We start from the raw sequence: 15,454 nt of genomic DNA, 5'->3' as shown, positions 1-15,454 counted from the left end.
CAGTGAACTTGACTGACCAGGGAACAAAGACAGACTGGTGCCACTCATCAAGCAGAAGCCACTGATCAAAAGAAGGCACTAATTGACCACACCTGGCTTGGTGGCCTGAGTGGTGTAGTATAGTGTGTTGACAGCAAGGCTTATGCAGGCCAACCTACTCTGTCCCTGGCATGTGCGAGGTGCTTGTAGATCTGTGAGGTGCTTGTAGATCTGCTGTATTGGGTTTTTTAACTAGTTTGAAGTGTTGGTGCCGTGCTGTGACAGCTTGAAGCAGGGATGGCTCCCCACAAACCCAATTGTGATGAAAAATATTTATGAAATAAATAAATGAAATATATATATATATATATATATATATATATATATATATATATGTGTATATATATATATATGTGTGTGTGTGTGTGTGTGTGTGTGTGTGTGTGTGTGTGTGTGTGTGTGTGTGTGTGTGTGTGTGTGTGTGTGTGTGTGAAAGACAACTGACTTTTATGTAAACCATACTATATGGACAGTTTGTTCTGCATGTCACTATGCTGGAAAGTGTCCTAATCGGGAGATAAGCCCTGGGGGTCCCTGGAGGGGTGGAGGTTGTGGATTGGCAGGCAAGGAGTGTGTGTGCAAAGTTTGGCATTGAGTAATATGCTGGCTGTGTACACATGTTCACAGCGGCGTCAGTTCAGGAAAGGCTAAGGTATGGCAACATGACTGGTGTCTTGCAAGACACCAATCATGTTGCCATACCTTAGCAACAGGCACGATGAAAAGTACATTTAATTATTTCCCCCCTGTAGCCAAGGTATGGCAGCTGCCATAGCTTGCCATACCCAATTGACGCCCCTGCATGTTCACCTCCAGTAGGTTGGGAAAGTAGCCTGCCACCCTGTGGAAATAGGCTTGAACTGCAAGATAGGACCCTAAAACAAATAAAATGGAATAAAAAAGCATCCGTAAGACGGATGGGCGAACAAGTGGTGTCCATACGTAGATGGGGTCCCAGAGGACATGTAGAGCCCACCCCCTTATTTTTCACGCCCCCAGGGAACACACAGCGGGGTTTGGAAATTTGTCGTGTACACCAGCCCTAGGACCTCGGCTTCGTGGACCGATTTAACGATAGGGGTAATAATAATAAAAATAATAATAAATTATTGCAGGCCTATTAGTATTACCCTTATAATAATATTTATTATTATTGTTATTGTTGTTATATTGTTGTTGTTGTGGTTTTTGTTGTTGTTGCTGCTGGTGAAATTGGCTTGACAATCCTTTCTATTTTTATACTGTCATTTGTGGCTTCTCAAAATCTTACCTCAGCCAGTTTGCTGGTGTGATTGTCATACGGTAAACTAAAGAACCAATCATGCACGACTGTTGGAGGAATTACGGTAAAACTGGGTTTGTACTTTGTCCGTACGAACGTGTTGCGCGCTAATCTACAACCCTACAACTACGCGCATCCTCAGGGCTTTGAGGGCTTTTAGATCGTCTATATGCTCACCGCACCGCACAACACCGTCGTACTGAAAGAAGTATAACCAGTGCCATCCACGCTTCATCGAGTGGAGACGCGTGCAGCTGCTGCCGAAATGGAGTTATTTATTATGAGTGGACCGGTTGTTTTTGAGAGTTTTAGAGACACTACTGGACTGGAGAAAATAAGCTGTCACACGGCACGGGAACTTTGTAAAATGAATGCCAGCTTGCACGGCTCACGGCTGGTTGTGATGATGAAGTTGATTAGACGATTAGACGAACATATTCACATAACGTCTTGTAATTGGGAATATAGGCTATAGGTTTATAGAGATGACAAAAGTTAAACAAACCGTTGATTTAATTACAATGTGTCCTACTCCAATATCCAAACAACTGCGCGTGCTGCTCACTAAACGTAGGCTATGTGTCTGTGCTTGGTGCGTTGACAGTGTTCCGTTTTACATTTTCATTAATAATCACAATCCAAATCATATAACGTTACTCTTTATGAGGCGAAGCAGGGGGCGGGGATGCTAAGATTTATCTCTCAGCCACAGCTTGTAGATCGGCTATTTTCCACTAGTTGTAACCCAGACAGTCTGTTCTCTGCCTCATTCTGCTAGTTAATCTCTTCAAATTGCGCAGCATTTTAGCAACTAAGTACCTGAAAAGGATGATCAGCACTGCCTGTGGTAACTTCTTAAACATTCTGTTTACATCATAGCCTATTCATTTTCTGTGAGTCTCATGCTGCGAGTTTGCACACCATGGTTTGAGCAGTGACATTGATATGCGCCGTTGGCTCAAAAAAATCCTCTACGTCCCAGGGGAGATTCATTTGCGTCCCGAACACATATATTTAAGTCCCTGGGACGTAGGGATGCCGTTAGTCTCGAGCCCTGGTATAAGGTACTGTTATTTTCTCACCCAGGTTCTGGCTGTCTTATTGTTTCAGTGTATAAGGTACTGTAATACTATGTTCTCACCCAGGTTCTGGCTGAACTCTACCTTATGTACAGTATGTATTAAAGGTGTTTCAGTGTATAAGGTGTGTTCTCACCCAGGTTCTGGCTGAACTGGTAGAATCTCTTGAGTTTCCCCACCAGAGGAACCACAGCGGCCCAGGCTCTGTCCTGAACTCCCTGCTGACTGGGGTTCTGGAAACACACACACACACACCACACACACCACACACACACACACACACACACACAACATTAATCATTTATTTATGTCCACACAAAGGAGAGCACACAAGGACACAAATATTACAGGCGCAGTAAGGTTATGTAACGGCCGGGATTCGAACCCGGGCCTCCCGCATGAAAGCCTAACATCTTAACCACCAGACCAAAGGGATATACCTATGGACCAGGGGAGATACTAGACTTTATACAGCCATCTAGCGGAGGCATTGAGTTTGGGCTCTATTTTGATTGTCTTAAGTACCAGCTCGTATGCCATAACTTAAAGGCCTGTCCATACTGTCTCCTGCCACAGAACTTTTCGTCGTAAAGGTCCGGTTCAGCTACAAAATGACATCACTCGCATCATCTTCTGAAAAGTATTACCCTGAATTAAGAGTTTTGAAAGCTGCACATCGGAAAGAGACAGTATGGACAGGTCTTTAAGTTAAGGCATAAGAGCTGGTACTTAAGATAACCAAAATACAGCCCTGGCTGACTCCCTGTGCTACAGTTACATTCACTAAATCATGGAATACTATATGTCTTCATAATACAGTAGAATAAGCATGTCACTCATTACTCCATGAGTATATAATTATATAAGTAACAGCGTCTACTCTACCATAATGTAACGGCTGCCCATTATAGCAGACACAGAACAATACTTTCCCAGCCCTTTTGCCTCCTTTTTGGGCATCCAACGTTGTTGAAACCCTCTAATGACCAGTCTTTGAGTATAATGTTCTCCAAGGCTGTCAAATAGAAAAACAAATAGTCTGCACCTGTTAGCACCACTCTGAGATTAAGCCGTAGTACTCGGTTTAAGCGTTTAATACATTTTAACATGGCCAGCAGTCTCATTACATGGTTGAGATGACAGCTGTTAAATATGCAACCAGAGACTGCTATTACAGTTTATCGCCACAAGATGTCTCATTTCCCCCAATACACCCTCTCTAGAGTCTAAAATGAATGCAGTATAATCGAGAATGAACAGTACTTTATTGACTGGGCATACTATGTTCCCACACTTAATTCTATCTTAACTGAATGATTTTAAGTCTGGAAATTAAAACTTGTGTCGATTGTTTATGTCACAAGCAGGGCAGGAATTTCATGAAGGCCATGGCCGTCGTTGCCCCTCAGTTTGGCTTTGTGCCCCTCAAACCAATGGCATGACCTGAGGCCACAGTGGCCTTAATGCCCCAGCTGACTGTACCACTTTCTGCTCTGTCTCTGTCTGGTCAATATGTAGACAGTAGACACCAGTGTCTCTGTCTTGTCATGTAGACACCAGTGTCTCTTTCTTGTCATGTAGACACCAGTGTTCTTTTTGTTGATATTCTGAAATCTTAACTTCCCAGAGTCCCCATCTTTAAACTGGGTCTGTCATGACGTTTCCTCCTCCTTAAGAGGTGTTTTATCGTTACCACTGTCGCAAATTGCTTGCTCCAGGTGGGGGCCATGACTGTATCTGTTCTCTCACACACTCCCCCCCCCCCCCCCCCCCCCCCTCGCTTTCTCTCTTCTCTGTAGCCTACAGTATGTAAAGTGTCTTCAGATAACTTGCTATGATTTGACACTTTAATAAAATTGAATTGAATTGAAATTGAATAACCTAGCCCAGCCTACCTGTCATATCTTCTCTCCTGCACCTGTTTGTGAATGAGGTGGTGATACTGTGACCTCATAATAATAACCCAGCCCAGCCTACCTGTCGTATCTCCTCTCCTGCACCTGTTTGTGAATGAGGTGGCGATACTGTGACCTCATAACCAGCTGTTAGTGAATGAGATGATGATATTGTGAACTCATAATAACCAGCTGTTTGTGAATGAGGTGGTGATACTGTGACCTCATAATAACCAGCCTACCTGTCGTATCTCCTCCCCTGCTCCAGTGTAGGACTGCAGTTCTTCCAGGATCACCATGGCCTCCGTCAGGACCTTGTTCACCATCTCCCACACCTCCCTCTCTGCATCTGTAGGCTGGGCATCTGAGGAGAGAACCACCATTAAAACTACATCTCCCACAACTCCCTCTCTGCAGCCGTAGGCTGGCATCTGAGGAGAGAACCACCATTAAAACTACATCTCCCACACCTCCCTCTCTGCATCTGTAGGCTGGGCATCTGAGGAGAGAACCACCATTAAAACTACATCTCCCACACCTCCCTCTCTGCATCTGTAGGCTGAGCATCTGAGGAGAGAACCATGAACATTAAAACTACATCTCCCACAACTCCCCTCTCTGCAGCCGTGGGCTGAGCATCTGAGGAGAGAAGCACCATTAAAACTACATCTCCCACAACTCCCTCTCTGCAGCCGTGGGCTGAGCATCTGAGGAGAGAACCATGAACATTAAAACTACATCTCCCACAACTCCCTCTCTGAGCATCTGAGGAGAGAACCATGAACATTAAAACTACATCTCCCACACCTCCCTCTGAGGAGAGAACCACCATTAAAACTACATCTCCCACACCTCCCTCTGCAGCCGTGGGCTGAGCATCTGAGGAGAGTAGGGCTGTCACAATTATTACATAATCGTCTAATCGTGATTATTTGACATAATCGTGATTATTTTTCATAATCGTCATAATAGTTTCCATGTTGAAAAATGTATATTTTTAAGAAAGTCAAAAATAGTGGAAATAGCCGATCTACAAGCTCACAACGCGCCACGATGCGACGCGTGAGCTTGTAGATCGGCTATTTCCACTATAAATGTTCTTTTAAAGTATGAAGTTGTCAAATATGTCAGTAATTTATTTGTATATTTAGGTTAAGTGTCATATCTGCCATGTGCAACTTCAAAGCCTAAAAGCCAAACAGAAATGTAATTGTCAACAACAAAAACACAATCAATCACAATTATTTGAGTGACAATTAATCGTCATGTAAAATGTCATAATCGTGACAGCCCTACATCTGAGGAGGATCCATGAAACATTTAGGATGAAGAAACAATTAAAAACCATCTCCCACACCTCCACACCACAAAACATTTAGAATATAAAACTATTTGACATCCATTACCATCTGGGGAGGAACTATGAAACATTTAGAATAGAAGAATCAATAACAAAAACATATTTTAGGGGCGGCAGTCGCTCAGGGGTAGAGCAACCGCTATTAAAAGGGTTCCCAGTTCGATCCCTTGAGCAAGACTCTGAACCCCTAATTGCTCCCGGTGAGCAGGTTGGTGCCTTGCATGGTTTCCTCCGCCATCGGTGTATGAATGTGTGTGTGAATGGGTGAATGTAATACACAATCTCTGTAAAGCACCTTGGATAAAGGCGCTGTATAAATGCACCATTTACCATTTATTTTACATCCATTACCATAGTGTTTTCAGGAGTGCATCAACCACTTAAACCCTGTCTACTTACAGTAGTTCAAGTGGATGAACGGCAGCCGTTATTGTTTGTGAATTTCTCATTTCTACACCGAATCTCTTCTCCTGAAAACAGGCGATCTACAAGCTCACACTGCGTCAGTGTGGGGGTGCCAGGGTTCAAGTGGTTAATATCACAGCAATGAAAGGAGGAGAGGAAGCAGCAAGGAGAAGGCTTTGCATTTTAAACCGTGGAAAATAAGTAAGTTAACTTGACTTCGGTCCATTATATCTCCCCTTTAATAATACCAATTGGTATTGTGTTTTATATCATTTATATCGTTGATTAGTCACCTTTACAACGGGGTACAGCTTGTAAGCATCGGGCATTCGTGGAATGCCAAAATGGCCTAATACCGTTCTGCTGGTATTCACTCTCAAGTGCCGTAAGGTGTGTGCCAGTCACAGGTGTGTGTGTGCCAGTCACAGGTGTGTGTGCCAGTCACAGGTGTGTGCCAGTCACAGGTGTGTGTGTGCCAGTCACAGGTGTGTGTGTGCCAGTCACAGGTGTGTGCCAGTCACAGGTGTGTGCCAGTCACAGGTGTGTGTGCCAGTCACAGGTGTGTGCCAGTCACAGGTGTGTGCCAGGCACCTGAGCATGGGTTCTACCAGAATTTGGGACCTAACGCTATCCTCCAGGACGACAAAGCTCACCCCCACAGAGCCAGGATCATGAGAGAATGTGGGAGTGGAGAGGATGGAATGGCCTGCCGTGAGTCCAGACCTCAACCCAGTTGAACACTTGTGGGATCAGCTTGGGTGAGCTGTAAGTGCTAGAGTGACCAACAGAACCAAGTTGGCTGACAGGAGGAGGTGCCAAGCTGTTGTTTCTTCTTGTACTTATTACAGTGAGAGAGTGCAGTGCACTCTTCAATGCTCCAAGCAACAAAGGTGAATACCAACAGAACAGTATTACAGGCCATTTTGGCAAATTTTGGGTCGGCGCTACCCACACGTTTAGCTGTGTTACTCACTCCACGAATGCCCGATGCGTACAAGCTTGTTGTAAAGGAAGTCAAGTTAACTTACTTTTTTGCACAATTTTATATGGCAATATATATATATATATATATATATATATATATATATATATATATATTATATATATATTTTTTTTAATATATAAACAAGGTTTTGTTCTCAACCGTGGCTGACAAAGAGAAAACTAGATTAGAATTAAGAAAACCAAAAGCTATTCTATTTCTCCTCCACTCCCTTCGGTATGCAGGACTGTGCAACACGGCCCGTATGCAGGTAGTTTTTAGGCTACTACAAAAGTTATTTCCACTCCTGACCGGATCAGAAACCTGATGGTGGTATTGGTCCCAGGCTAGGCAGACCCCTACATCATCCAATAAAAATCGGTAACCGATGACTGGACTCATCCAATCGCTCACCTGTGTGTGTGTGTGTGTGTGTGTGTGTGTGTGTGTGTGTGTGTGTGTGTGTGTGTGTGTGCGTGTGTGTGTGTGTGCGTGCGTGTCTTACTCTCAAAGTCGAGGAAGAATTTTCCAGCTGTGTTGTTGTCAATGTCTTTGGTCAACACCTTGATCAGGTTCCCCATACTGTAAGAGAGAGAGAGAGAGAGAGAGAGAGAGAGATTACTTCAAAGTTTAAAGCATTAACATACAGCATTCGATATGTCTACAAATGAACTTCAATACATGGTGAATGTGGTTATTTTAATTTGATATATATCTGTTGCAAGATGTGCTCCCCGCAAACTAAACACACAGCTTTACCTCAGACTTCACTAAATAAATAATACTTAGCAGTCCAATTATTGTTGAAAACCTGGCAGTCGGCATCGACTTTTCTTTTTTTTTTAGCCACTTTAGCCATTTTTGAGGCAGGTCACAATGACTTGTGACCAGTCTGACCACCTGCTTGTTATTGAGACAACATCCAATGATCACACACACGTGCTGATGTACGCATTGCGTCCATATGTACGTGAATAAAAAACGTCAAAAATAAAAACAATGTAGCTTTAGTCCATGCATGAGGTAACGTTAGAAAATGTGTTTATTTTGAAATGTACCATTAACCCTACAAGGGCCGGTCAGAGTGAACCAAAGGGCCGTATATACAGTGACACATTGCCCAGGTCTGCTCTAAAGGTTTGATAAACATATGTATCATTTTGCCACATCTTTAAAGTTTCTATGATATACTACTACTATTTCTGTTCAAATAAGTGTTCAATATATTACTGATCATTGTTCTTATAGTGTTTGTTCTTTGTTCTTTAATGAACATAAACGTTTATGCATTTTCAGGTCGGGGAAACCAATTTCATCCAATCAAGAGATGGAAAAATGAGCAGACAATGTTGTATTGAACACAAGCTGATACACTGGTTCCCAAACAGTTTACAGTTTAAGCATTTAGCAGATGCTTTTAATCCAAAGCAACTTACAATAAGCAGGTAATACATCAATATAATAAGCAAGATAATATGTCAGTACACCATCAACAATAGAACAAATGCATAGGAATATCAATCTAGAAAAAATAATAATAACATAGGTAGACCACTCACCTAATCAGTTAAAAAAATGCTATCCAGCTTCATGTGTGGTCATTGAGGGAAGGGGAGTGCTACAGTAGTGCTATGGGTTTATGTGGAGTCTGAAGAGGTGAGTCTTCAGACCACGGTGGAAGCTAGGGAGTGATTCTGTAGTTCTAAGTGGACAGATCCACATGTGGGTTGTGGAAACATTTTTATGGGTTTCGAGCAAGAATCCCTTAATTTATTTGATTCCATTTTATTTTAATCCTGCAATTTTGTGACAGGTTTTTCACCCAGTGCCTGTGCCTAATCCTGTGCTCTGCTCTCCCTCTGCCAACCAAATGAGGAGTGAGCAGGCCGCTTCTTATCATTTGACAGGGGGGAGTTTCCCAGGTTGGACGTAGCGTGTGGAAGGAACACGTTATTCCACCCAGTTCCTTTCCCCTCCAGGGGGCGTGTTCTCTCCTCCATCAGTGCCGCGACCACAGTTCTCCCGGTGAACCTATTAGTGCAACGGTGGGGGCGTGGGAGTGTGGGGAACACACACCACTGATGGAGAGGTTATATAGCTTCATGTATTGAGAGACACTCTTGCTGATTTCGTAAGAGACTCGTAGCCAATTGCAAGATAGGCCTATTTAAAAGTTATTTGGGGCCATGATGATAACCTCTTCTTCCCACTACTAGACTAAGGATGTATATTGTCTGTGTTTTATTGTTTACAACCACAACTATTCACGTGTGGCAAGATCGCGGTTCCACTAGTTTTACTAGTAGGTTAGTGTAGGCTTAGAAGCCTTTTCGGTTAATGTAATGTTTTCCATTTCCTTTATCCTCATCTAATCTTTCGCTAATTCGCCAGGTTTTAAGAACTAGTAGGCTTTTCAGAAGTTAATTTAATGTTTTCCATTTAATGATTTCCTTTATCCTCATCTAATCTTGCTCTAATGCACACAACTGTTTTCGCCAGTCTTTAGGTCTTATTTTAGTTGTTTCTCATAAGCTCACGACCCTCCTTGCCCATCGCCCCCCACCGCTGCGCTCAGGTTCACCGGGAAAACTGCAGTCGCATCAGTGCCCATAGAGATCTCTCTCTATAGCTCTGTTGCTACTCAAAGATTTGCCATTTCAGATCATGGCCAATTACATGAGTTATATGTCGTCGTTGTCCAAATGTGTCCAAAACCGTTTGTTTTGTATTTATCATTTAAAAAATAATTTAAACTAGTGAAAACAGCAGATCTACAAGCACACAACGCCTCGCACCGCGAGGCGTTGTGTGCTTGTAGATCTGCTGTTTTCACTACTTTTGTAGTCTCACTCACTGACTGACTGGAGGAACAACGCTCACTCACTGACTCACTCACTGACTGACTGGAGGAACAACGCATGGTGAGTGTTGTTGCCATGTCTGATTATTAAAAGCCACGTTGAGCTTGTTTTTATGTAAAGTTGCTTGTAGGCTAAATAATGGTGGATGCGGTGGAGAGCTTGTAGATCGGCTCGGCCACTTTCAAATAGCCGACGTGTATAGGTTTAAAGACCTCACGTGGCCTATATTCACTTATTTAAGCATTGTTTTCATAGACCTGTTTTCTTATTCCTCTCGCAAAGTTTGGCAACACAGTGAACACACCGTCTATTTTGGTTATAGTAATGAAAACTTACAGAGGCTATTTGCTCAAGCTTGTAGCCTACTATAGTATCTCGTTGTGTGCAAAACAATTTGTTCATAAATAAAGCACTTTGAAACTGAAGACGATGGCCAATATTGATGATAATGATAATAGAAAAGAAAATAATTTTCCCCCTTTTTATTTTAATTTTATATTATTATTTTTTTTTAACCCACCTTAATACTAAGAGGCACTGTCATAATTCAATTATCTTAGAAGCAAAATAAAAATGGATTTTTGGAAACTCATTTTTTTATTTTATTTTTTTTATTTTTATGCAAAACACGTACCGAACCGTACCGAAACCGTGACCCAAAAACCGAGGTACGAACCGAACCGTGGGCTAAACGAACCGTGGCACCCCTAATGTGCACACGCACCTGCACGCACGCACGCACGCACGGTCGCACGCACGGTCGCACGCACGCGCACACACACACACACACACACACACACACACACACACTGTTGCAAACGGCTCTATTATGCCTCTTGTGAGTGACAGCCTCCACGTGTTTGCAGTCCTTGACCCCCCCCCACACACACACACACACACACACACACACACACACACTTTCTACCAGCGGCCTAGTGCAGTGGTTCTCAACCTGCGGGTCGGGACCCCAAATTATTTTGGGGGGGTCCCCAGGTGATTGACTTAACGTGCAACATTTCCAAAGTGACAATTTAAGAGCTTTAATACCTCTAAAATGACCAATTAAACATTGGCCAAATTGTCAAATATTAGAGGCAGAAATTGTGAAAATAGACGATCTACATGCTCACAACGCCTTGTGTTGCGAGGTGTTGTGAGCATGTAGATCTGCTATTTTCACAATAGGACTGTGTTGTACAAAATGTAATGCCTCAGCTTTTAGTGCTCGTCAGGGTGGGGGGTCCCCAGTTAAAATATGATTATTTAGGGGGTCTGGGCCTGAAAAGGTTGAGAACCACTGGTCTAGTGTACATGCAGTCAGGGATGGTCCACGCAGCTGAAGAGAAGGATTAGAAGACGACCCCATTCCTATTCCTACTGCTATGAAGCATGTGAGGCTGTAACTCTGTTAACCATGCCAAGGCCATCACAGCTCAAATCCACGCTGCTCTGCAAGATCATGCTCAACATGTCCACATGCACAGCATGTGGTGTCTGTATTTGTGTATTTCCTGTGAACCACGTTAGGTTTCCTGTGCATTAAGCATGTGATACATTAAGAAAAGCATGTTTATTTTAACAACATGCTAAGTGTCAGGGTCAGGGAAGGGAAACAGCATGAGCCTCAACACCCACCAGGTTCAATAAAACACCCTTGGTGTGCTGAACTTTACTGTAAGTGCAGAGACTGTCAGCGGTCAAAGAACCTTTATATTTAGTCCAAAAACACACATGATGACTGTCTGGATTCAACAAAGACTATTTGTCCAACTGCTATGAAAGAGTATTTGCCACTATGTCCAAATTGGAAAAAGCGCACTCTTTCGAACGCCCATCATTTCGACCGGAGTGTTAGCGTCTCACTCCACGGAGGTTAGGGTTAGGGTGAGGGTTAGAGTCGGGTGTCGAAAAGATGACATGTAGTAACAGCGACACGCTCCTGTACAAATTGAGAACTACTTTTAAAATGACCACTAAGATCTACCCACCCCCAAAAATAGTTGTCCCACTACTGAAATATGTAATGTGGAAAAATCTTTCTCCCATTCTGTATGGAAGTCGTAGGTTTTCAGGTTCTTTGCCACTCACACATTTATATAACTTTGTAAATGCTACTGACATACTGTATGCTCGCAAGCAACACAGTTAAGCATTTCATTGCAGGTTTGCCTTCTTGATGTCAATCAATCAAGTCACCGGCTTAATGCATGTGGCAGATGCCAAAAAGAGGAGGAGTTTTGTGATTTTTTTTATAAATGTGAACTGTTGCGATAAAAGAAGGCTAGAGAATGGAATACAAGCACCCTAAGGTCTACTAAATGGAATGAATAGAATACAAGCACCCTAAGGTCTACTAAATGGTAAATGGTGCATTTATATGGCACCTTTATCCAAGGCGCTTTACATAGATTGTGCATTACATTCACCCATTCACACACATACATTACATTCACCCATTCACAAACACATTCATACACCGATGGCAGAGGAAACCATGCAAGGCACCAACCTGCTCACCAGGAGCAACTAGGGGTTCAGAGTCTTGCTCAAGGACGCACACACACACACACACACACACACACACACACACACACACACACACACACACACACACACACACACACACACACACACACACACACACTACATCAACCACTGAAGGAACAGGAAGCAATATTTACACGACCATATGAGGAAGTATGTCATCGCGTCAGGCAGAAACCTTGGATCTCCGTATTTAAGTTGTTTCACCATTTTTTGTTTTGAAATTGTTTACCTATTAAAAACTGGCCCAAAATAGCATGTCTGTGGGGTTTTAAATAAACACTGAACCAAAGAAAATATGAACAAGAGCTTGTAACTAAATAATAACTACATACTTGGTGAAAAGTAAGTAGGCCTAACACTTCTGGGCACACACACCCAACACTGACAAATACATAGTTATTAGTAGATATAAGTAGCCTATTACATTACAAAATAATTCTATTAACACTAATCTATTTTGGTATGTTTTGCAGACAGAGAAGGTGGCTGTCACACTGAAAGTGGTTTCCAGCACACCAGGGGCGTCAATTGGGTATGGCAGGGGTATGCAGCTGCCATACCCTGGGTCCAGGGGGGAAAATAAAAGTTACTTTTAATATAAATCCATGAATGTCTCTTTGTCTTCTGTGCTGGTTATTATGTTGTTAAATTACAGTAAAATTACAAAATAGTCACTTTAACATGGCTTTATAATTATTTTCTCCACACTTGTGTTCTCCCCATCTTGACAGAATGGTATATTCCCAGGTTCCGCAGGTCAGCTGCACAGGTGCAATTCATTATTGTTAATTGTGGCCTGTTTACTAACATGCCAAGTTTAGCTGCACTTGAATAATCGCTCCAGGTTGTCCAAGAAACCGTAGAAAAAATTAAATGTACTTCTTAAAATAAATGTATCTGTTGTTAAGGTATGGCAACATGCCTGGTGTCTTGCTTCGCGCGCGTGCAAGACACCAGTCATGTTGCCATACCTTAGCTTTTTCTGAACTGACGCCACTGCAGCGGACATGCACAGAGTGGCAAACTGTCACACTGAAAGTGGTTTCTAGCAGCAGACATGCACAGAGTGTGGCAAACTGTCACACTGAAAGTGGTTTCCAGCAGACATGCACAGAGTGGCACACTGTCACACTGAAAGTGGTTTCTAGCAGCAGACATGCACAGAGTGTGGCACACTGTCACACTGAAAGTGGTTTCCAGCAGACATGCACAGAGTGGCACACTGTCACACTGAAAGTGGTTTCTAGCAGCAGACATGCACAGAGTGTGGCACACTGTCACACTGAAAGTGGTTTCCAGCAGACATGCACAGAGTGGCAAACTGTCACACTGAAAGTGGTTTCCAGCAAGCAGCCAGACTGAAAAGCAGAAGTGCTTCTTACAGCTCTGCAGTCTGCACGTACCCACGCAACACGTCACATGACCGTGCGTGCACTGGAGCTCCCAGCTCCGTGCTGTGAACTTGTAGATCTGTTTTTAACCCATTTAGGGAACGCATTATGTATTACTCATTATTAACTTTAACCATCATTTCATGCTTTAAATCAGGGCTTAGGCACGGGTAACACGATTGGCACAGGGGAGGGTGATCACTGGCACACTGGCAGAAATGTGAGAGAGAGGATTTTTGTCTTAAAACTTACGTGTAAAATGACATCCTGCACATAATTCTACTTTCATTCTTCAACTCATGAACTCTGAGTGGGAAGGGAGTCTGTTGGGTTATTGCTCTAATGATCACTGTCCCCCATGTGAAAGAACACTATTCCAAAGGAGAACCTTCCAAATAAACTACTGCAAATTTTACATTTTGATTTCACAATTTCACAATTAAACTTAATGTTGATATGGCACACTGACTATCAAGAAAATGAAAACATGGCACTTATATAAAAAAAAGGTTGCCGACTATGCCGACCCCTGCTTTAAATAGTGAAAAATAGCAGATCTACAAGCTCACAGCGTGGCACTTTTTCACACTGTGAGCTTGTAGATCTGTTATTTGTCCATAGCTAAAGTATAAAATAAATGGATCAATCTACTCGTTGGTTGCATCACTGCCTGCTATGATGAGAAAAACTGCACTGCCATCAACCTGTGTTTGTTTTGTTTTCACTTCTATTACAACAGAATTAAAACATGATAGACAAAGAATCAGTACATTCTCATGTTGATTAAAGCGTATCACTTTGGAGTTTTTTTTTGTCCTGTGTATCATGGATGTACAACTGTTGTTTTGTTGTGTATTATAAGTACAGAGGAGATGTGACATTTTAATCTGCCTCTTGCCCTGTTCCCACTAGTAAAAGAGACTGCATACTGTACGCTGTTAGGGTGGTCCCTCCGGTGCTATTGGAAGCACTTTGTCTCTGTGGCACCCATAGGGTGGCGCCCCATCGCGATGCCCTGCTGCTGCTGCTGCTGCTCCCTGGAAGCCGCCGCTGATCCGGGAGGGTAAAATCAAAGTTGTCGGGAGGGTTAAACTTGGCCATCTTCACCGCTTGACTTCTGACACCATGTTCAGGTTATGACCATAGAGTTATAATAAGAAGGTTATGACCGATGGAATAAGTCACTCTTGACAACGTACTTTGACTACAGAGGTTGATGTTTATTAACGCTCCATCATCACATGTTGCATGCCTTGTTGTGTACGTGCAACCAACTAATGCTTCCGGTGCAGTCCCGTCTCTTAAAGAGACACACACTCTGCAACATATATTCATTCACATGACATAGCCCTGAATAGACCATATTCACACCGCGGCCATCTTGGATCACATGACTTCCTGGAGTAGCAGCCTGCATTACAACCCATTGAGAACAATGGAGCGATGGTCCCAAAATATGAGTTCTATTCAACCAATTTCTTTTTACCAAATTGACAAATGGGCAGATGACAACATCAACATCCCCAAAAGGATTAAATATAAGGGTACATCCACAATATTCATGGTAGTTAGGTTTCAACCTTACTGTGCACAAAGACTTTCTATCTGTGCAG

At 42.8% G+C, this 15,454-nt stretch overlaps 1 protein-coding gene across 1 annotated transcript in view; it reads right to left on the bottom strand.

Annotated features, from left to right (window-relative positions):
- LOC308284504 (CYFIP-related Rac1 interactor B-like) overlaps positions 1 to 15,040 on the bottom strand; it is a 32,304-nt gene extending 17,264 nt beyond the window's left edge. Inside the window, exons 1-4 of the mRNA XM_080725139.1 lie at positions 14,771 to 15,040; positions 7,548 to 7,624; positions 4,538 to 4,659; positions 2,537 to 2,633 (exon numbers count right to left, since the gene is read on the bottom strand). Of these exons, the coding sequence (XP_080581265.1) occupies positions 2,537 to 2,633; positions 4,538 to 4,659; positions 7,548 to 7,623 (295 nt within the window). The 5' untranslated portion in view covers position 7,624; positions 14,771 to 15,040. The remainder of the gene's footprint in view (positions 1 to 2,536; positions 2,634 to 4,537; positions 4,660 to 7,547; positions 7,625 to 14,770) is intronic.
- Positions 15,041 to 15,454: the final 414 nt, after the last annotated feature.

This window comes from Nannobrachium achirus (genome assembly GCF_963921795.1).
Source record: "Nannobrachium achirus genome assembly, chromosome: 5".
In the NCBI taxonomy this organism is placed as follows: domain Eukaryota; kingdom Metazoa; phylum Chordata; class Actinopteri; order Myctophiformes; family Myctophidae; genus Nannobrachium; species Nannobrachium achirus.
The sequence above is the reverse complement of the archived record's forward strand: the minus strand, read 5'-3'. Positions and strand labels throughout refer to the sequence as shown.